This window comes from Malurus melanocephalus, unplaced genomic scaffold (genome assembly GCF_030028575.1).
Source record: "Malurus melanocephalus ecotype Western Australia unplaced genomic scaffold, MMel_1.1 scaffold_370, whole genome shotgun sequence".
Lineage (NCBI taxonomy): Eukaryota > Metazoa > Chordata > Aves > Passeriformes > Maluridae > Malurus > Malurus melanocephalus.
Genome location: NW_026623602.1, coordinates 259433 through 281521, shown reverse-complemented (window position 1 = coordinate 281521; position 22089 = coordinate 259433). Strand labels below are relative to the sequence as shown.

General features: G+C 39.6%; 1 protein-coding gene across 2 annotated transcripts; it reads left to right on the top strand.

The window, feature by feature from the left end:
• Positions 1-240: 240 nt before the first annotated feature.
• Positions 241-20796, top strand: SPDL1 (spindle apparatus coiled-coil protein 1). Of its 2 annotated transcripts, XM_057378683.1 has the most exons (14): positions 241-289; positions 801-896; positions 1920-1967; positions 3697-3891; positions 5952-6128; positions 6431-6625; positions 6916-7065; positions 7685-7783; positions 8622-8732; positions 11180-11320; positions 12843-12952; positions 13514-13701; positions 14843-15188; positions 19953-20796. In XM_057378683.1, the coding sequence occupies exons 4-14, from the start codon at positions 3721-3723 to the stop codon at positions 20098-20100; spliced, it is 1836 nt and encodes a 611-aa protein (XP_057234666.1). In that variant the 5' UTR covers positions 241-289; positions 801-896; positions 1920-1967; positions 3697-3720; the 3' UTR covers positions 20101-20796. The 2 variants fall into 2 exon arrangements, with proteins under 2 accessions (XP_057234666.1, XP_057234665.1); XM_057378682.1 differs by lacking the exon at positions 19953-20796 and having other exon boundaries at positions 14843-15666.
• The last annotated feature ends 1293 nt before the right edge of the window (positions 20797-22089 follow it).

Sequence of the window (22089 nt, the reverse complement as noted above, 5' to 3'; positions counted from 1 at the left end):
ACTTCGCACAAACTGGAATCAAACACAGAAACCGCTCTCCTTGGTGTGCGAACTGGGCGCCCACGGTCGGGACAACGCTGTGGCACTTAACACCAATGAAGGAGGCGGCCACGATCCGAGATGAGCCCTGAAACAGCGTCACCGCGAGCACTCTGAAGCGGCGAGCACAGCCCGCCCTCACGGGGACCCTCACGGTACCGCCCTGCGCGGGAGGCGGAGCGCGGGAGGAGCGGATCTCGCGAGACTTGGGCGGTGCCGCGGAGCCGAGTTTGAACGGAGGCAGCGGCCGGTGCGGGGATGGGGCGGCGGGACGGGAGGGACAGGGGACAGCAGGACACGGGGTGGTGGGACAGGAGGGGAGAGGGGACAGCAGGACAGAGGGCGGCGGGGCGGGAGGGGAGAGCGGCGAGCGGGACAGGGGATGGTGGGACAGGAGGGGAGAGGGGCGAGCAGGACAGAGGGTGGAGGGCCAGGAGGGGCGAGCGGGGAGCCAGGAGGGGCGAGCAGCGAGCAGGAGAAAGACGCGAGAGGAGTTTGCTCTCTGTGGCTGCCGGCCGTTGTTCCCTGCTCGGGTGGGGCCGTTTGCAGCCCCGCTGTCCCGCCGCCCTCAGGGCCCGTTTGGGCCGTAGCGGGGGTGGGCGGTCAGGCCTGGGGACCGGCCCGGTGTGCGGCGGGTCGGGCCCGTAGGGAGGGGACAGCGGTGACAGGGAATGGTTCCACACAGTGCTGCCAGAGCCTGCCCTGCCTCTCGAGGGTCTGAACCATGAGGCTGCAGTGTGCTATTTAAATGTTCTCTGTAGTATTGACCCACCTAAGAATGTGTTTGCGGAAGGTGAGCGGCCCTGAACATCTTTCAGCCTGAGTGTGCAACGTGGTGGGCGAAGAAATGGTTCTGTGTAAGTAACTGGCTGGAATTGTCGGGGTATTAACTGGGTTAAGGGAGAGAAACTATCCTGGGAATTGTGTTCCTGATCAGAAAACTGTAAAGGTGCTGCTGATAGGATCAGATCAGAACACAGACAGCTGTTACATGTGGCCCTGGGGAATGGAAATTAAACCAGCAGGACTGAGCTAGAGTGGGAGAAGAAAGTTTGCCTGCCAGGAGAGTGCCTTTTATCTCTTACCCTATCACTTTTGTTAAGAAGTACTTGAATCATTGAATAATCGAGGTCTGCAGCTCTCAGCATAGAATTAGTCATAAAATATTTGAAGATACACAGTCAAAAACCAGTAACTCTCTTGTAAATCAGTAGGCTAAATGAAGATTGATTTCTGATATTTCCTTCTCTTGTCTACTCACCTTGCTACCCATTTAATTCATTTTAAAACATTTTTTTTCAGAGCAATTTACTTAGCCTCATGTATAGTATTAAATTGCTCCAAAAGGCATACTTGCTCTTTTCCCTAATGGTCAGCAAGAAATGTGTGAATAGGAAAGCTATTTCTCTTTTCTAACCTACTTCAACTGAAAAAATTTTAAAATCCCATCAGTTTTTTTTTAATATTGACTAGTAAATGATATATTAAGAGCTCAAAAGTTCTTGTRTGTGAAACTGGAGGAGAAATGTCAGATTGTAGAAATAGGAGGGAGTGGGACAAAATTGCCAAACAACCCTTAAAAATTACAGGTGTACCAGAAGAAGGTGTAGCCTGCTTCTTTGCCCCAGAGGCCAGTTCCAGAGCATCCRTCCTTTGGCAGCATTGCCTGATCTGACTGTTTCTAAACTGTCTGACAGCTGCCTGAGATTTGAATAAGATTTGCATTTACATGGGGCTTTAGCTTGTGATCTGCATGTTCATGAGACAACCAGCAGGGTTAAGCCTGTTCTGAAAAGGGACTGCTCTGGAGAGCTGTGCTGTGACTGCAGCTTAGACTCATCCGGACTAGACAACTGTTGCTCTTTTTTTTTCTTTTAAAGGTGGAGTACAAGAATAAGGTCAAGAAATACTTCAATGGGCTTCTGGAGGTGAGTTAAACACATAATTCATTCATTATTAAAAATGTCTATGTTACCTCTATACCCTTTTCTGATCAGGAAATAAAATAAAGCTATTTTTAAAATTCTGTTTATGTAAGTGAACAATGATTCATTCATCCTCTTTACTTACAGAAATGCATGCCAGAAGTTGTCTATATGCTTGTATTGCTCCATCTTACCTTAAACACTTCATTATTAAATTGTACATGGKGTACACATCCTTGCACTAGTATAAWRCTGTTGRTTCTTRATTATGGAWATGCAGAATTCTGRTGTTTCACTGACTTATTTTAGTGTAAGTGCAAAACTAGTATTTCAAGCATTGCAGTGATTAGAGGTGAAAATTGAATTTTCAGACTGGCTGTAGAAAGTCTCTTTGTATGTGTTAAACCTGGGTAGCAAYAAGTGAGGAGGAAATGCAAAAACCAGAATGTGATAATTTCTGTCTTGTGCCTAGGAAAGGAATTGGCACTGTATTGGCACGATGTACTTTTCCATTTTAGTGATATTCTTTTCTGTTAGCAGAAACTGAGTAATTCCACTGGTAGTTATTCATGTTGAATAAAAGTTAGCAAAAAGAAAGTGAAGGATGGATATTACACCATTCATAAGAATGATGTATGTACCAGTAAGAAATGGCAACAAATAAATTGCTTCTGTGAGGGAAAAAAATGGAGTTAGGTCTTCAGTACAGAATTACTTTAATTCTGAAATTATATAGAAGTTATGAACCCTGGCTTTGAAAAATCAACTGCAGAATCTTTTTTTGGGGGTTTGTCTGTCACTGTTATTTCCTGCTTTCTGAGRAAACTCTTGGCATATGTGGTTCAGAAGCCCAAGTTGCTTAGCRTTTTCTGTTTTAATAGGATTTTTTGCAGCAGGCTGATTTAGCAGATTTGAGAGCAAGCAGTCATACAAGCTTATGGTGTTAATTTGACTTGATATTTTTTTAAGTATTTGGTTTGTTGGATTTACTTTGACTAACTTCTTTGCAAAATTCACCTTCTGTCTTCTGTTATGCTCTTAAGTTAGAAAAGAATGAATTTTCTGAAATGTGACGAGGGGATAACTATTTACAAATAGATTGCTTGCAGCAACAAAATTTTGAAGTAAAAATCAGTAGACTCCATTAAACACTTAAATGCAAAGCGCTGTGTTAAATTTTGTGTATTTTAGCAGGGTTTCTATTTTTGAATCTTCCCTTCAACTATCTTTATCTGCGTCTATATCCCACATAATGTTATTAGGAGTAACTGTCCTGCTAATGCAGCTGCCTACACCCATCTTAAGTGTTATTTGTGTACACAAGAAGTGCTACTTAGTGTGGCTTGGTTTCTAATACAAAGRGAATAGTATCAGCCATGTGCATAGCAGTGCTTTTCTAAGGTATTTAATTGCCTTCTCTTGTACTTTGGCAAGAGAGCTCTGTCCTAGATTAACTCTGGTTGTGATGAACAGAGAAACCAGGCTGGGTACACAGGAGTGCTTTTGCTGCATGCTGGACATAATCAAGAATGAGGCACTAATCACGTTTTATGAAGAAATAGCTGTTATTTTACTGTTCACAGGACTGTTTGTGAGCTSTCTATCTTTGTGTGTGTGTCTTCTATTAGTGCAAAAATATATCATTCTGTGCTGTRAGTATAAATCCAATAACTTCTTTTACATAACTACTGTAATTTACTGCAATATCTTTTTAATTATTTTGTGYTTGCAGTGTTTAATAAAAAAAAGGAAGAAAATGGAGGCAGAGGCAGAGACAGAGACCATTTTAAGTCTTAAGCAGCAACTCAAGGAAGCMGAGAATGAGCGAAGAAAGGCAGCACAGTATGGTTTGCATTTGCTGGAGTCCCAAAGTGARGTTCAAAATCAGTTGGATCAAACACGCCGTGAATTGACTGAGAAAACTGAGGTGATGATTGCCTTTTTTACTCAACATTCAAAACAAGAACCTTATTTTATTTTAAGTATTTTCTKATAGGTATAGGTGTTTTAAATGCCTTCCAGCATCTAGATTAATTTTAATAAACCTCTAAGTAGTTGTAGAGAGGGCTCTTTTCTCTMCTTTAAGACATTGAGCATAATTGTGTCTAACTAGGACAGGGTTTTGTAGCTAATTATGCATCAAGTGTTCAGTATCATGTAGGAYTAATTGCCTTTAATGTAAAATGAATGCTAAATGCTAAAGTAAATTTGCTTCAGAGCATGTGTTTAGCAATTCATTCGTGTATGCTCGCCCAGTCAGCTTTATATCACTTAAAAGCTGTGAGAAGAATGCTAGCAGCAAGACTGTAAAATTGATTTCTTCTGTAGTGAAGTTTTCAAATTTTCCAAATACCCAAGGGTTCTGAACTTATTAGCACATTTCTTTGCAGTAGAAAAAAAGAGTAGTATAGTGAATTGTAGAAGTGTTACTTAGTTAGCCAGTTTTCTTCTTAGGAATTGTTCAGGAAAATTACAATTAGGAAGATATTTTCCACTTCAGAAGGACTTCAATTTTCTTTTTTGTATTCAGCTAGCCCATGTTTCAGATAAATTGTTTATCTTAATTTAGTCTGTTTCTGGTTGTGCACCCATCTCTTCTCTGGGGATAGAGCTAAAATAWTTATTTTGTAGCAGCTGGAGGGTTGCAGCACCCTCTGCTATTCTGAATGAACAGAATGTTKTATTCTGGTCAGTTCACCATCAGTAAGCTTTGTGTGAGGCAGCTGAAGGCACAAGTGATAAGGAARCCAGGGCAGGATCATCCTGTTGTGCTGACCAGCAGAGATGGCAGCTACTGAGCTGTCAAGCTGCTCTTAGAGATTGTGATCCTGTGTGAGAGGCTGGAGCCAAGTTAGGGGCCTGTGTGAACCAGATCAATTGGGAACTTAGATTCCAGGGCTGGAGGGAAGCAATTGTGTGCTTTCATGCAGTAGAGTAACATCTTGAGTGGGAACTGTGCTTGCCCAACAGATTCTTTGGAGCTTTTGAATCTTTGACTCCTCTCTTTGCAATCTGGGAGCCAAAGCAGTTACTGTGAACACAAGTGTGAGTTCAATCAGCAGGCACAAAATCCTTTCAGAAAGCTCTGTGTMCTCTTCTGTACAAGAGTGCAAATTCTGCTAGAATTTTGTTGKTCTTGGCTCTGGCCAGCAGTGCACTCCCACACCTGTCCTGTGCACAATCTATATCCTTTTGTGAAAGCTCCTGCCCTGGGTATTTGGGAGCTAAGCCTTGATAAGCTGTGTCTAGGCCACAGAGGTCAGTTTGATACCTGACAGCTTTTGGTTTTTTTTAAATTTAATTCTGCTTTGTGTCTCAAGAGTTATGTAATTTTGAAAAGGAAAAGATCCCTACATATTTAATTTGGCTTCCTTATTACCTCTTTTGTTTTCAAGACTTTTTTTTTTGTTGTTGTCTTTATTTTCTTTAATTGCTGCCTGAATGGAAGAGTAAAATGAAGCTGCCCTTTGTAATTAGCAAACATTTAATCAAGCAYAGATGGAAGCTGTTTAAAAAATGATTCTTCAGTCTGGAAGGGTTGATGTGATTTATTACAGAACAGACAATTTAGCTGTCTTAAAAAAACCATTGAGCTCAGCTGTTCTGCTTGATGGACTGTAGCGATTTTTAACATAATTGGGTTCTGTGGTGGTGGAAAGGGCACATAAACTCTGGCTAAATTTGTGACACTTGCAGAAAAGATGCCCCCACCCTTCATATTGGGTGCAAAGAAATACAGAGTTTCCATGAAGAAGAGGGTATTGTGCAATCAAGTTATAATCATAACATTTATAAATCGTAACGTTTTACAGGAGTTTGTTGGGGTTTTTTTTAAAAAACATGGATATTACATCTCTCTAATTGGCACTCCCAACAAAAGATTGAACGAGCTACAAGCATCCTGGTTCTGAGCCTGTGCTTTTTCACAAATGCTTAGGGGACAATGTACGATTACATCTAGATTCATTAGTGTGTTMTTTCTTTCAGAAATTTGAACAGGARAAGTACACTCTTCAGAGAGAAATTGAGCTCAAGAATCGAATGTTGGAAAGCTTGAATTTTGAGTGTGATTCCCTTAAGCAGCAGCAAAACGTGCAACTGGATAAACAGAAAGAACAGCTTGAAAGAGCCTATGGACAAGAAATCAGTGACCTTAAAAACAAGGTTTGGAAACTAATATGTAGCYAAGATAGATTTTTAATACCATTTTAGGTATTATATGTTTAAATTATAATTGCACTCTTAACTGCCAAAAAAAATAGTTACCATGTGTAGGAGCTTGATTGGATGGTTTTTAAAGAGCATCTGTGTACTTATTTGTGAATTACATTAAACTACAATGCTTATTTTTAAAAGCTTACTCCTGTGTTTCTAAGATGTTTTCTGTAATTGGAACAGTTAGAAGTRTTGTGCTTTTCAAGGATTTGCTATGAAGTGATACTACTTAGTTGTCAACTGTTTTTAAGTTGGAGAACCTGAAAGCAGAACTAGATGAAACCCGACTCTCAGAGAAACAGCTGAGACACAAAGTGGACCATCAGAAAGAAATAATTGCTGCCAAATCAGAAGAACTGCATATGATGTCTGAGCGTGTGCATGAAACCATGTCTTCAGAAATGCTCAACCTTCAGCTAGAGCTCACTGAACTGCAGAATGAGAAGGTGTGTGAGTAGCACTGAATCATTAGAATGTAGCCTCATTGAAGATGAAATTCTGCCCTTTTGCTCATTTCATTTTGAGGTGCTGTCTGTAGTTAGGATTGATTTTTATTCAGTGTACATAGCAAAAAATAACAACCTTATAGCTAGACTTTAATACCTTCTCTTCTTCAAGATTGTATTTTATAYTAAAATTAATTACTACTAACAAATGTGTTTGGTTTACTTGGGCCTGCTTGTCTTTCAATTGCTTTAAGTACTTCTTATTTCCTGCTTATTTTTTGTTTGTTTAGGCCAATGATGAAGAAAAGCTRAATGAGCTGAAGTGCAGTAAAGAGCAGTTAGAACTCATGAACAGTAATTTACGGAACCAGGTGGAGCGGCTGCAGGGAGAAAAAGAAGAGAGGGAAAAAGAAGTTGTTTTTTACTCTAATGCATTAGAGGTATTCTCCTAATTTTATTTGATAATGGTAGATAATCCCTGAATTGCACAAGYTGTGTTGCCAGCTTCTTGGTGGAATAGGAGTTTTGAGGAGCTGGGAGGAGAGAGGGGAAAGAAAGAGCAGGATAATGGTTGATCATGTTTGGTGTTTAATGCTCTCTATTGGCATTGTTTTGTGGCAGCTGTGAAAGGAGAGCCTTTGCATGGCAYTGTTCTGCCTTTTGGGGACCTTCTCACAGGTCACTGGCAGAATTCTCATTTTTATTTCAAATTTGTACTGAATGCYTTGGAAAATCTTGTACTGGGGAGTAGAGTATTTGTGACTGATCAACACARCAGAGTGGTCTGAATGCTGTGATTTCAGTTGACATGTCAAAGACTTAAGGCTTAAAGGTTTTTTGTTGTGCTCTTGTCCTGAAGAACAAGTGCAATATTAAGTGTTTTAGTGAAATGAAATTAATTTGTCTCTTAGTTACTAGAACTGTATGTAAAGTACTTCAGTACAATATTATCTCTGTTCAAGTATAGGAAATGAAGAWGAGTTAAAGCTATCTGATTATATTTGTGTGTGCTGTACATCAGATGCTTAAATGACCAATATCCTCTTTGCTTTAATCTAGAAAGCTCGTGAGGCTAATCAGGAGCTTCGGCTTCAGCTGGATCAYGCAGTGCAACAATCTTTGGACCCTACGAGTAAAGGCAATTCTCTCTTTGCTGAGGTACAATTATGCCACAGATGCCTGAGAAYGTACACAGGCCAGAAGTGTTTTCAGTTTTCTTTCTTATATTGTATCAAAAATATGAGTTACATGCTGGCCAGATCAGGTTCAGATATTTCTAATCCTCAAATATGACTTCAGTGTTGATCTGACATGTGGAGTATCATTTTATGCTCTCTCTGAGGATAAAGAGTTGGTAAATGTAATGGAATCACTTTAAATTATCTCACTAAGTCAAAAGTTGTGACTGAGAGTTCATTATAATTCTGTCTGCAGCTCTTGACTCATATATAGTTTTGTTCAGCTGACAAAACTTTCTTTAATGCATAAGACAGTGTGTGAAATACTAAAAGATGCTGTTGAAAGCTGTCTTACAAACTTACTGAAAAATGTCAGGGTGTTTGAGCCTTTGGGAGGGTTTTTTAATTAGTTTTTGAGTAAGAGTTCAACTGCTGTTAAATGCATAGAGAGGCATTCCCTGGATGCTTCATGACAACATCCAGGGCATTGGTCAAGTTGGGAAACTGTTYACATTCTGTTGCCAGTGAGCATAAGTATTGTACAGCAACATTGAAGCATATGAAATGTTACTTTGTTTTTAGATCAAAAGAACAAAAAAAACCTCTGTTTCATTTCACTGATCGGCACCGGAGCACTGTCCATTCACATCTATCACTGGAGGAATGACAGTAGCCTGTATATTCAAGTACTGTGCTGGAAAAGCACTATTTGCAGACTGAACATCAATTGCTAAGCAACATGTCCTTAACAAACTCATCATCCAAGTGAGAACAAGTGTTGTAATTTCACAGTAATAATTGTTCACAATGTTCTGTAGGTGGAGGACCGTAGGGCAGAAATGGAACGACAGCTGATCAGTGTGAAAATAAAATATCAGTCCCTACAAAAACAGCATGCATTCAATAGAGAACAATTGCAAAGAATGAAGGTATGATGATTACTGTAATATTCCAGGGTATCCTTGGGTCTGATAAGGCACTGCTTTAATGCACAGGCTAGGGGATTTGTTATCCTTTAAATATGATACACTGCTYAGGGGGGAGGGAAATGGGAGAGAAAATAAGTGAGAAGATGTTGTGCTGTTTGACTCCTAYAGTACAACAGCATCCATGATACAGTAAAGGCACCGTGTTTGCTTAATTTGGCAGTAGTTGTCTAATGGGTAAAATTAAAACACAACTCCTGTCAGCCAAACTAGCATTCAGTTTGTCTTGTCTTTTTTCTTTTCTTGTCTAATTCTTGTACTGCATGAATCAAGTATTTGTGCATTAACTACTTGTCAGGAATGAGCATAAAGAAAAGGACAGGCTTTTGCCCCTATCACAGTGTAGGTTGTGTTGCTTTCTTGTCTTTGTCCATATTTCTTTTCGTGCTTTTCCATATTTTTGGTGTAAGAATAAGTGATAACTTGTGTCATAACTCTTGAATTTAGACAACACTCCTGTAGGATAGGAGCCTGTTGGTTAATATTGTTGAGGACTTGTTAGCAGAAGCTGATTTACAAGATAAAGTAAAGGGGATGCTGCAGAGCTGCTAACTGTTTTCATGTTGGTATCATTATTTTTCCAATGCTAAAGTGGAATTTTTCAGTTTGATAAACTGCTTGGTCATGCAGTTTGAGGAGAGTGGCTAAACATCAAGAAAAATTATTATGAGTTGCACTGAAGACACAGGCTTGTTACCTAGCTTTTGTGGAGTAGGTTGAAAATAGTTCAAACAACAGTCTTTAAAGGTGAAGAAAAAACCTACTCATACAGCAAAGATTTGACTGAGGAAAGTAGGATCAGTTTCTTGGGAAATTGTCCCCTTGTAATACAGGGTAAGTCAGTCATACTGACTGAATGGTATAAAAAACACACCTAATACTAGAAATACCAAAAATGGAGGCAAATTGGTGTCCCTGTCCTAGTACATAATGCTACAAATCCTACTACAAATTTGGAATATGTTTGTACTAATAAAATTTCCTCTAATAGTATTGGAGGTAGGTAGTTTGTTGTGACAGCTGTTTTGCTGCCTTAGATCCCTGATAGCATCCTCTCTGTGTTGTGCTGCTCTGTGCTGCTGCCAGTTCAAGCTCAGTCTGTAGCTGATCTCTCCATTCACACCTGCTTCCCACAGGAGAGCTCACTGCTGTGTCAGCTTTAGTCGAAAAATCTTTCTTTGTGGCATTTACTGGTAAATCCTGAGGGTCTGACTCCTGAACAGAATGTACACAGCACTCCTKGGGATGTTTTATCACCTCAAGTGTATTTTTCCCAGTCCAGAGCAACCCTTCTAGTTTCTTAATGTTCTGGTTCTCTGTTATGTAGATCAGCTGCAATTTGCAATTCTGACAGCAGGAGGACTTTTAAGTGAAAAGGGCAAAGGTTGGGTGTCTGTGCTTGGGAACTGTACAGACAGGTTTAGTCAGCCAGTGAGGGAAGTTTACCATTTTGCCTCCCTTACATTGTGTAGAAGCTATGAGGAGATGAYTGAATCTTCCATTAGCTCTAATTTGTGTACAGGATCATCAATACCCTTTACTTGGCACAGGATCTTCTATAGGGAAAATGCTCTTCTTGCTTCCTCTCTATAGTCCAATTTTTTCACTTGATACTTTCTGTGTTTTGTCCCAGTGTTACCTTATCCATACTGACTAGACTGATAAAAATGTCTCAGTTCTCACTAACTTCTTGTGAAATCTTTTATTTAGTGTGTTCCATGTTGTTTAAATGTCTAATGTATCACCTGTAACTGAATGTATTAAGACCCTTGAGCTTCAACATTACTATGTTAACACCAACAGAAATGCTGCTCTAAAATGCAAGATTTTTATACCTTCTCCTTTGGAATGACAGAGGGTGTTCTTTTGCTTGAAAATATGCATTCCATTGGAGAAGCAGAAAAAGCTGAARTTCTTGGGTTAGTATTGTAAAAGGCAAACATGGTGGTGTTATACCTCAAAATCAGAACTGGAAAAAAAAATGGGAGGTTAAACTTGTGGGATTTCCTGAGTTCTCAAGATTCTTTTCRGCTCTGACAAATAAGCCTGGGCTGTAACTGGGTTCTGGCTGGCTTGGTGTTTATGGTGTGAGTGTGGAATGTTGTGTGTGTCCTTGGTAGTGCATTTGTTTGTTCTTTGGCCAATACAGAGATGAGWGTGACCCCTCAGCACTGCACTGTTCAGTAAGATTTCAGCTCTCCTCATGACTTGGAGTTGGGTGAGAATTGCTAAGATTGTGTGGTGAACACTGAGTTTAGGCATCCAGTGCACTTCTACATTCAGGTTTAGAATTAAAAGGCTTGAGTACCTACACAGTTCTGGGTAAGAGGCTGGGATTTTCAATCATTAATCCCAGTATTTGTTGTAAATGTTTTTTTTCTTTTTTCCAGCTGCAAATGGCTACACTGCTACAGCTGAAAGGCTCCCAGKCAGAATTTGATCAGCTAGAACGCTTACAGTCAATGTTAGAGCAAAAGAATGGTGAAATAGAAGATCTGCTTATGAAAGTAAGGCAGCTAGAAAAATTTAAGGTATGTGGTTTTTAATTAAGTAGAAAATTGTAATTGGAAGCTAAAATATGAGAACAGAAAGAACTATGAGAACTGTCTGAAGTCCAGGCTCTGGTTTGAAAAGGGATCGAAAAGCTRCTCATACATTTATTTGGCTTGAGTTGTATTTTAGAGATGGAGAACAGAGACTCCTGAAGTGCAGAGAAGCAGAAAATTCTACACCACCCAACACCTGGGTTGAAGAAAGAATTTTTTGTGGGTTCCTATGTGAAGCACCTTCATATCTTACATGGTTACTTACAGCACTTCAATTTGGTTATTTGGTCAAAGCTCACTGAGCTGTGATACCCAATTTTTCTTTTGGAAGATGTAGTCATTTGGCACTGTTACTGTGTGGCTTTAGCCTTTTCTAGTGTCTCAGCTCTATTGAATTTCCTGGATATTTATTTTCTTGATGTGTCTCAACTCTGCAGCTGAAGCATGCTCTTTTCCAGCTAAACTGAATTGCTTAACTCTCCTTGTAAAGCAGTTTTTTCAGTCCTCTTATGCAACTTGAATCACACCTTATCAATATTTTGAAAAGTGAGAAATACATGAGGACTCCTCTATATACAAGTGCAAAGATACAGTTCTTCACTCTGTAAACACACAAACATCAGTAGCATTTCTTAATTCTTTCATATTTCTGGACTTGTTTGGCCTTTCCTTATCACAGCTCTGGAATGTAAACTGAGGTGTATCAGCTTGTGCAGCAGGGTTATGCTTTCCAGGATAGCTTCCTGTATTCTGTGTTTAACCCAAGTGGTGTGAAGCCAGGCTTAACCCATTTTAGCAGTAATTGAGGAAGCCGGATTGTTTTTCCAGTTTGTCATGTTTAAGCTTGATTTGTACTTATTTCTGTCTCCAGGCTATAAATAAGCAACGTTGGGAAGGTGAATGATTGATTCCAATAACCATCAAAAGTATCTGTAGTCAGTGGCTAACAGAGACCTGTGAGGTCTGTGGGACAGAATTAAACCTGAGTACTGCTTGTTCAGAAAAAAATCTAAACAAAAACCCCAGTGTCCCATGTTGCTGCATTTATAACATCTTTACCATTAGCCAGCTTCCTCATCTGAAATACATAATTGATTTTGAGATTTTGACTGTTGATAAGCATGGCTTCTATTSCTTTGGGGTCCAGCTGCTGAAGCCTAGAAATAAATGCTGAAAAAATTCCCTGTGGGTTAACTAAATATCCTGTCTTTTCAAATAAAAAGCAAGAAAGCTGTTCTGCAGTGCTACTTGCAAAGCTTCTGATGTTGAGATAACTTACCTTTTTTTACTTTCTTCAGTGAGTGAGACAGAGCTGTCAGTTTCAGTGCTATTTGACTTTTGTAACAAATGGGAAAGTACTCACAGCAGCCGAGTTTTATCTTCTGTGTTTAAATCCCTCTGTGATGAGGCTTCTCCATAGAAATGCATGGAAAATGTCCCCTAAGAACTAAGCTAATGTGCTTCTGAAAGGTCACTGCTTGACAAGCTGACATTTTTTCTTTATCAGAGTTTATATGAGAATATGGAAGAGTCCAGACCTGCTAATAGCTCAAAAGGAAGTGATTCTGAAAATGGCTACTATGCAGATTTATTGCAAATTAAACTGGACAACTCCAAGTAAGTACTTACAGCCTGAGGTCTAGAAATTGTTGTMGCAGGGTTATTTTCTAGGTACTTGTTTTTATCCTCCCACTTTTGTTAMGGTCTCTATGCACTGACTGTGTGTGCAGCTGTGTCTTGTTGCATTTTCTGATGCTGTGGAACCAACCTGACTTCATTATAGGACTGAGAGGTGTTTTGTTTGTAGTTTCATTTATGTTTTATAAGACAGCAGCACAACTGGATATAATTGCTTTCTTCCAGAAATGTTAAGACTCCTAGATACAGGACAATTGAGAACTTTTACAGATTAACTTTTAATTGATTAAGGAAACTGTATGAAGAGTCATAGTCTTTAGGCTGTACATGTTTATTTCTCTTCTAATAAGAGAGAGAGAATAACATTTGAAATGTTTTATAGRACAAAAATGTTTGATTTTTCTTACTAGTGTATAAATACAAATTTGAGGTGAAATTGTTGAGTGTTTAGTTGTCTTTACACCTGTTGCTTTACTTMAAAAAAAAATAAAGCAAAACGATTCAAGTCTGAATGATTTTATAACTTTCCTCCCACTCCAGCAAGGAAACTGAAACATTGAAAAACGAACTATCCCTGCAGAGAATGAAAGCTCTGTATGAGAGCCAAAGGGTCCTGGAATTTGAAAGGAAACTCTTCACAAATGAGAGGCATTTGCAAGCTTGTCAGAGTGAGAATATGAAGTTGCGAGTTGTGCTGGATGAGCTAAAAATGAAGTATGAACCTGAAGGTAAATACTTCTTTTGTCTCTGGGAAAATATAAATATATGATTTTCTCAGCTTTTAGCAATGGAGTCACATTATACAGGAAGACACTGGTTTAGTTCCAGAATAAACTAATGCTTAAATGGCTGCCTGGTCCAAAACCTGCTGAGCTGAAGTAGAAAAGCCCTACCTGGCTCAAGACCTCACTTGAATATGTGAACTCTGACTTGAGAAGACTAGAGAGCACAGTTCTACAGTTAGAAATGAGTGTTGAGAGGCATTATAGAGCATAGGCAGATAACCATACTCAAGTGGGTGGGAACAAATCTCAGGTGTTTCCCGTAACAGCAGCAGGGTTGCTGTGTTGATAAGAAGCCTGGGCTCTCTGGATGTAGGCAGCTGATAGGAACTGTGTAATAAGGTGCAACAAATTTACAGGAAAATCGGTTTCATAGCTCCAGTTATATTGATTAAATTGTGACTACAGAGGCCCACCTGGAAAACAGCTTAGTGTGTGCACCTGTGTATATGCAAAGCCAGGAGCTGTAGGCTGTGGAGRAAAATGATTCTATTTAAACTGGATGAGAGCTTTAGATGGGATTTTAGGAAGAAAAGTCCCTGGAGGGTGGCGAAACCCTGGTACAGGTTGTCCAGAGGAGCTGTGGCTGCCCCATGCCTGGAAGTGTCCAAGAACAGGCTGGATGGGGCTTGGAGTAACCTGGGATAGTGGAAGGTGACCCTGCCCGTGGCAGGGTCTTTGAATGAGATGAGCCTTAATATCCTTCACAGCCCAAACCATTCCAGGATTTCATGAATGGGAACCAGACAGGTAAATGGGTTTTGTCTATACCCAAAGGATTTAATTTTAAAATGTTATTTGTGGAAGCTTACCTCAGCAGCCTGCAGTTCAGAGCATCTAATTTAAAGCCTTGGTGAAAAGACAGTGTGGATGAGGAGAGGTTGGTTTTTTTTCAAGCTAACTTCTGTTGGGATTGTTAGATTATATGAAGAGGTATTCTTTAAGTGAGATAAATTGTCTATTAAGAATTATTCCAGGGTTTTTAGTCATATGAAATGTTCTTTTTTAGTTTTATTATGAGCACATTGGTGGACAGGCCATTTCTAGCTTCTCTTTTGTACTGAAAGTATATTCTTTTTTTCCTTAGAATTACTTAAAGGTTCTAAAATTAAAAMGAAGAGGGAGAGAAATCCAGGGGACACTACTTGTGAATACTTTGACAGCAAAAATACTCCAGTAAAAGAAASCACTCTCACTCAGTTGCCAAGTAAGGAAGGAAAAAAGATGACTACCAAGAACTTGGAGCAAAGTGATACTTCTCCAAAAAAACAGCCTTTCCAAGCATCCCCACTGAATACAGCTCTCCAGGCAATACGAAACCTTGTTGAACCTGAAAGAGAAAAGAAAAGAGTTAAAATTCAAGATGAGAATCACGTTACCTTTTCTTCAAATAGCAGAAGTGGAAACAATTCCTTGGCTCCAGCTGTCCCCAGGTCAGTGTCAGCTTCTGTCTCTGGTCAAGGCAATCAGCACAGACCTGCATCTCTTTTCTTTCGCTGCATGAACTGTGCTCTCCACTTCTTTATCTATTTCCTCAGTGTTGCATGCAGTGTCATTCCTCAGCTCCGGCTGCCTACACTGAACCTCTCACTGCCTTTTAGGAGGACTAAAATGCTGACTAATAAAAAAGACTCTTGAAACAGTCTCTGAAATAACTTTCCTATTGCTTGAAGACTTTTAAAGTGTGCAGGTAGCATGACAGCTCACTTGGTTTGCTCCAGCATCAGAAACTTTGTGTTCTTGGTCCCTTCAAAACTGCCACACACCTCTGTTACAGCTCACRGTCATAAAGGCAATAGGAATCATGCTCCAGTTTCATACCTAATTTCAGCCCCCAGCAACTTCCAGATTTAGCTAAAAGATTAAAACTTATTTAAGTAATTCTTGACCTGAATTGTTTAACTTTCATCGTACAAGATTAATTAGCTATCTGTGTTGTCAGACAAATGACTTGCATAATCTGGTTGCACAATAGCTGGAAACACAACTGCCAAATTAAGATGAAATATTTCCCTGGAACTGAGAACTGAAGTTACTTTTTGCTAGATGGTAAAGTAACTGAGAGCAGTCACCCTCTCCAGCTTTTTTATCCTGATAAAATGAATGCTGACTTTGTTTTTCTAATTTTTCAACTCATGCCTTTTGTATTCTGTTCATAATCTTTGTAAATACGTATTTGAGTGTTTGGGGGTAGAAAAAAGTCTAGGGTAGTCTAGATGTTTGGACCTTGCAGATAGCTAGTGTCTGCTAGAAGAAATAGCCAAAGTTAATGGCATTCAGAAGTAATTGGATTGATGCTTTGACTCTTAGATCAATTACTCAAGGTTGCATGGATGTAATTAACAGACTTAAAGCAGCCAAACACTGCAGTCTCCTGAACTRTGGAGAGAATATGGCAGTAATAGAAGTTTTAGCAGCTGGGTTAAAATGTGCAGGGACTGTTAGTGAGGAGGCAAAATCAGGAAGGTCAGATGTGGGTGAAAGTGGAGAGGAGAGATTGGGATAATTTAGTGATGGTATTGTGATTTCACWATGTCCTCTACCCATAAAGGAACATGCAGAATGTAACCTGGTATGAAAAGTTTRACTTACTTCCTCATATTGTTTTTGGAAAAGAAGATACAGTGTTTGCTAACAGGAAGCTSTTGGAAATAGTTTATATTAACTGAAGGGGGAACCTGCTGGACAGTGGGTGAGGARTGGAAATTGTTTATGGAATTGATGTTGGAAAGCAGAGAGAGTAGAAAAAGTGAAAGGAAGATGAAACCATAGTTCAGGGGGAGGTGTCTAATCTTGTACCTGTTGCTGTTGATTCAAATAAGGAACAAAACAAAAAATATTTTTAAAATAAAAATTAAAATAAAAATCACCATCACAATTAAAGTGCCACAAAACTCCATTTAAGTTAAGCTTTTTTTTTCAGGATAGTATGAGTCTCTAAAAGGCAAATCCAGGCAGAAAGTTCTGTTTGCTTCTGATTGTGTTAATGAACTACTAAAACCCCAAGTCATGATGTTAAGGTAACATTGAGGATTTTCTTAACCCTCATCTGCTATGATGTGCTATGAAATAGGAAGTCATGTTAAAGTCTGATATTTGAGAATATATTCTAAACACTGAAGGAATCTCTAGATTATTCTGTGATGGATGTGGCTGAACTTTGAAACAAAAACGTTGGCAAATTGATCAGAGTATGGACCTGAAGATGGAGAGTTTGGGGGAGGAAAAATAATGGTGGCTATTTGTCAGTGTTTCACCTTGTGTTACCTGAAATGTGGTGCTCCAGCTGGAAAGGCTRTTGTGGACTTCGGGGGTTGGTTTTRTGCCTGGAGTAACTTTGTGCATTTGTAGCAGTGAAAGGGCTGCAAGCTTCATTTCTAGAAAGTGATGTTTAGAATCTGTGTCATCTCARCTCAGGAGGCAATGAGGAAGTGGTCAGAAGTGATCTGTGTGTACTTGTGGAGGTGACAAATGCCCTTATGTGAAGACATTTCTGGCTGAGATGATTTAACCAGGTACAGCTGGATTATCTCAGCCAAAGCTGTGTCTGTGTCCTTGCAGAGGAGCACTGGAGTAGCTCATTAGGTGATGGTGCTGATTAGGTTATGACAGGAGAGTGCTGAGACTAAAATCGAAATATTCATGTGATTATTATTAGTCAATGGCTGCTGAAGTTCTGGCAATGCAAAGATTGTGTGCATTGGTATCTTTTTTTAGGCCAGCTAAGTGGTCAATAAAAAGATACATTTCCATATTAAAATGCTTTTCTTCCCTTCTGAAACTGAAATAGCAAATTCTGRCCCTTGCTGCACAATTTATTGTGCATTTAGGTTAGTGATGGTTTGCTGGAGTTTGATCTGAAGAAGAGCTTGGGTGCCTAAGAGCTTATTTGCCCCCTTAAATTATTTAGTTGGATTACCTCTACCAAAGCTCCTTCACTTGGGCTGTGTCCAATTGCCTGTGGCCATTTGGCTCAGCAGCAGATCTGGATAACTAATAATGCTCTTTAGGGTTTTAGGATGGCCCTCAGCCTTGGGAAGTAAAGCCCCACCTGATGAGACAAGTTCATCTTCCTTAAATGGAGCCCCAATTAGATCTCAGTTTTGGAGTCTGTACAGTCAAAGCTTGGTAGAATCATGTCATAGTTTCACAAGCATTTGCCTAAAGTGGAAATGTTYAATCATTGTCTGTTGTTTGTGATCTGTTCCCTTGTGCAAACACCTGATGAGCCAGGACAGTGCTCTAAGGAATGGTCTGGGGGGGCTGTGGGGGTGAACCTCAGCCTGCTCCAGCTGCCCATCAGCTGCTCTCCTTCCTCTCTTCCACAGGAGAAATSGGAGCCTTAGCTGGAAAAAGCCTGTGGGTAGAGATAAAGATGGCAGAGGTCAGTTGGTGCTGGGCACACAAGATTTGGGGAAGGTTAACTCTTGCCAATTAGACAGTGAGTGAGAAAGAAAGAAACTGCCCCAGCTCTTCTTCCCAAGCTCAGCTTCACTCCCTCAAATCCTGGTTTCTGTTTTCTCCTCACCAAGAGGCACTGGGTAAATTTAATTTCCAGAGTTGTTATATTATATGCTAGCAGAACTACCTAATATTGTAAAAGGACAATMTTTTGTATAAATCCAGTTGTGCTAATTTGGGACAGAATTTAAGTAAATGTGGTTTTTATTTGATCTTTTGATTTGATTTCTTTCTGCATGTTCATAGGGAGTCTTTGTTGGCAATTTTGGCYACTAGAGCAGTGCTTTTGGTGGCCTTGGACTGAGGTTGTTTAAGGCAGAGGAGTGGAGGGACAAATGAAAGGAATCTGCCATAGGAGCAGATTCATGGATGGAAGCTGCCCATCCCTAACTGCAGCTGCTGGGGAAGTGCAAGCCACATCATGGCTGCTGAGGACACACTGTTTTCTTAGCTTCATGCTGTAGTCACATAATAATTTGTGTAATTTGAAATGAAGAGCATGTTGGGGGAGAAGTGGCCATGGGCAGAAGGTGCTCAGCCAGGGGAGTTACAGGTGTGGAGTTGGTGCAAAGCACATGGTGGAGCAAACCCTGATCTGGAGGAGGTGCTCAGCAGAGCTCTTTAGCCTGTGGAGACAGTGCTTATAGGGAATAATATCCACACAGCTTGCAGTGCATAATAGCTTGAATCTGTAGCTAAGTTTCCCCAAACCTTTTTGTCACAGCRCCTTTCCTAGTCCTCATGTTCAGCTGCACCTCTCTGCACTGCAAATATTTTTTTAATACCTGAGTAGCAGTTTGGAAAAACACCACTGAAAGTAGCTGTCCRTGGTGTGGGGGCAGCTGAGGGCTCCTGAGACCACTAGAAATCCTCAAAGTAATGAGAAAAYTGCTTTACAGCATGTGCTAATGAAYGAGCATGGAGTTTATGTTGCTATATAAAGTGATGTTTCATTTGGAACTTAATTTTCCATCATGTCTTTTTTTGTGAAAATAATTGTGTAACAGTCATTGGGGCTGTGGGTGACTTGGTTGGGTAAAATATCACTATGCTTCAATTGTTCTAATGGCATGTTTGCATGTTCATTAAGTTAAAAACAAGATTTAGGCATCTGAACACAATCTGATGTTTTGGTGTCAGAATTCTCTCTTTAGCAGCAATGAGACAGTTTTATTCCCATTTACATTCATGGCAGAATGTCCTTTCAGAGGACAAGTATTATAATTTAGAGCCAGAAAATAAATCTCCCCTCAGCTTAAGATATTCARGCACTAAGCTAAAGGCAAAAAGAGTGCAGAATTAGCTTGAAACTAGTGTATTGTTTTAAGGGTGGTCTTTTTGGGTGGTATGGTTRACTTCATCCTATTTGTATGATGTTGCTCAGACTTTTTCTTTGGAGTTGTGCTTTTGGGGTCTGGATCTCCTTTCTGTGCAGGCCACAGTCACTGGTGTTTTTGAAGGCTCATCTCAGCCACTTAACACGTTCAGTAACCTTTCTTATCCAACATTTCAACAGATAAAATGTGTCAGGGGGAAGCTTTAAGTGCTGGAATGTGATTAGGACTRATACAAAATTCTTTGGTTTAGTCTCATTTTCTTCTTAAACTCTGCTGTTCTGTCTTTGTATGTGGATAGTCTTGTATGCCAGTTGTCTTGTTGATTTTGCCTAAAATTCTTATTTTAGTCGTGGTTTATATGAACTAAATATGTATTTAGACTGGTTGCTTTGCCTGTAGGTTAACAGCTGAATGCAGACTTGAAACTACAGAAGAAGATCAGAGAGAAACTAAAATCTCAACAGAGAAGAAAACACAGAAGAAAAGACATTCAATATTGTACGTGTCTTCTAAGGCAAGCTCTGAAACACAGTGTGCTCAGCAGTAAMACTGACACTGCTGGAAGGAGCCTGGAGCTTCAGCAGGAGAACCTGAGTGACCTTGTGTCACCCATCAGGGTACAGATTGCTAACTTCAACATTGATCTCTGTGGTGTTGTGAAGGGCATGATTGCATGGCAGAGCTGCACTTTTGATGACTTCCCAGAGGACTCCTGTTGTGTTCCCTGGCACTTGACCTGAGGTGTGGCCTGTTCCTGACTCTTGGCACGGTCTCTAAACACATTAATTGCTGTTTGTTTGAAGCATGGGGCTGTTGTTGAGTACAAGTTCTGGCTAACAGAGGTTTTATTAAAGTAACACAGGTAAGACAGTGTTGATGGAGAACTCAACTAAGTGATGTGCTCCTAAATTTCTTGCAGTTCACAGATTGAGAATTCCTAATATTTTTTCCTCCTGAGGTGTAACTTTTCAACATTCAGGCTGACCTAATTGCAAAAGTGCATGTCAGTCACTTCCTGTGTTTCATTGGTCAAGTTCTGAAACTCTATGAATTCTTGTATTTGTACTGATRATTAAAATAAAAGTTTATTTCTTTCTTTATAAAATGTAGCCTGTATTGTATTTGAGAAAAAACCTGTATCCATTTTTTAATTGAAGGTGATGTCTTTTGTAGAACTTTTTGTTTAAAAAAAAAAGGTACCACTCAATAAATGCTAAGCAAGCTAATGCTGGTGCTGTGTGTCATGTTTTTAGGAAACATTTCTGTAACTTTCTGAAATTCATGCAGAATAAGTCTGAGGAGAGCTTTTAGGCTTTTTTCCATTACTTTCTTGAACATTTGTGTGGAAGTTGAATTACTTCATTGAAATTGTCATACTACAGTTTAAGATCCCTCTGGTGAATGGATTAGCCACTTTGTAAATGAAAGACTCAGTAGTAAAGAGACAKGTTCTTCAAGACTTCTTATAAATCAATCATGGAAAAAATATGTTCTTGAGTTTGACATGTGAACTTAAATGATGCTGTGTTGAAGAAATCCTCCTTTTCACTTTACAAAGTGTTGGAAAAAATCCCTTTTTTAATGCAAATTATGCAAGTTACATTTGTTTACTGTCACTACTCTGAGACACAAATAGCATAAAAACTGGAGTACATGATTGCTCTACTTAGAGGAAGACATTCGGTAAGTTGAAATTGGATGATATACTTTAAATAGTTGTAATGAGCTGTGGATTATCTACTAAACAGTTAATTATGTGTTGAGTTATGTTCATTGTGTGTTGATTTATRTTATGGTTAACTATATGTTGAGCTGCTTGGCATATGGCATTTCTAAATTCCTTTTTTAGATTGAAATAACTTGTTAATTTATGCKACAAACAAAACTGGCATATCATTTCAACTAATGAATGAAACTGATTAGAGTTACCTAATTACCCCCAGGATCTGCTTTACAGTCTCTGCTGCTGAAGTTCACTTGGAGTATGTAACCTTTACCAATTTAAGCAATTTATTTGTGTTTATCCATCCTCTGGCAGGAGTGCAGCTGGCAGTGGGGGGAGCGTGTCTGGGATTCAGCCTTTGGGTTTGCCACAGCACATTTGAGGTACTGTCCATGACAGTATTCAGTGTATTTCCTTGTTTGGTTCTGTTTTGTCTCATCAGTTGCTTTTCTGCAGCTGTGCTCACAGATCTTGGCATAGAATAGGATTTAGAGGCAGTCAAGTGCAACTTCTGTATTCTGYTCAAATTCTTCTTTATAATGGAAATTAGCATGGCTAAAAATGGRTAATTAGCTACTCAGCAACTAACAAGGTCTTGTTTTCTGGAACTGATAGCAATATTGAAGGAAGCAAGAACTGTCTCCCTCCTGCCCTCCCCAGCCCCCAGAAGGTGAGGTTTTCATGTGAACTCCCTGCATAGGGGGAGTTTCATCTTTTGGGGAAGTAAGGAGTTTTCTATTTTCCTTAAAAGACCTATCTCGAAAAAGACTTAAGCAGAAAATATGAGTGTGATGGATCTGTCCACTGTTTTCT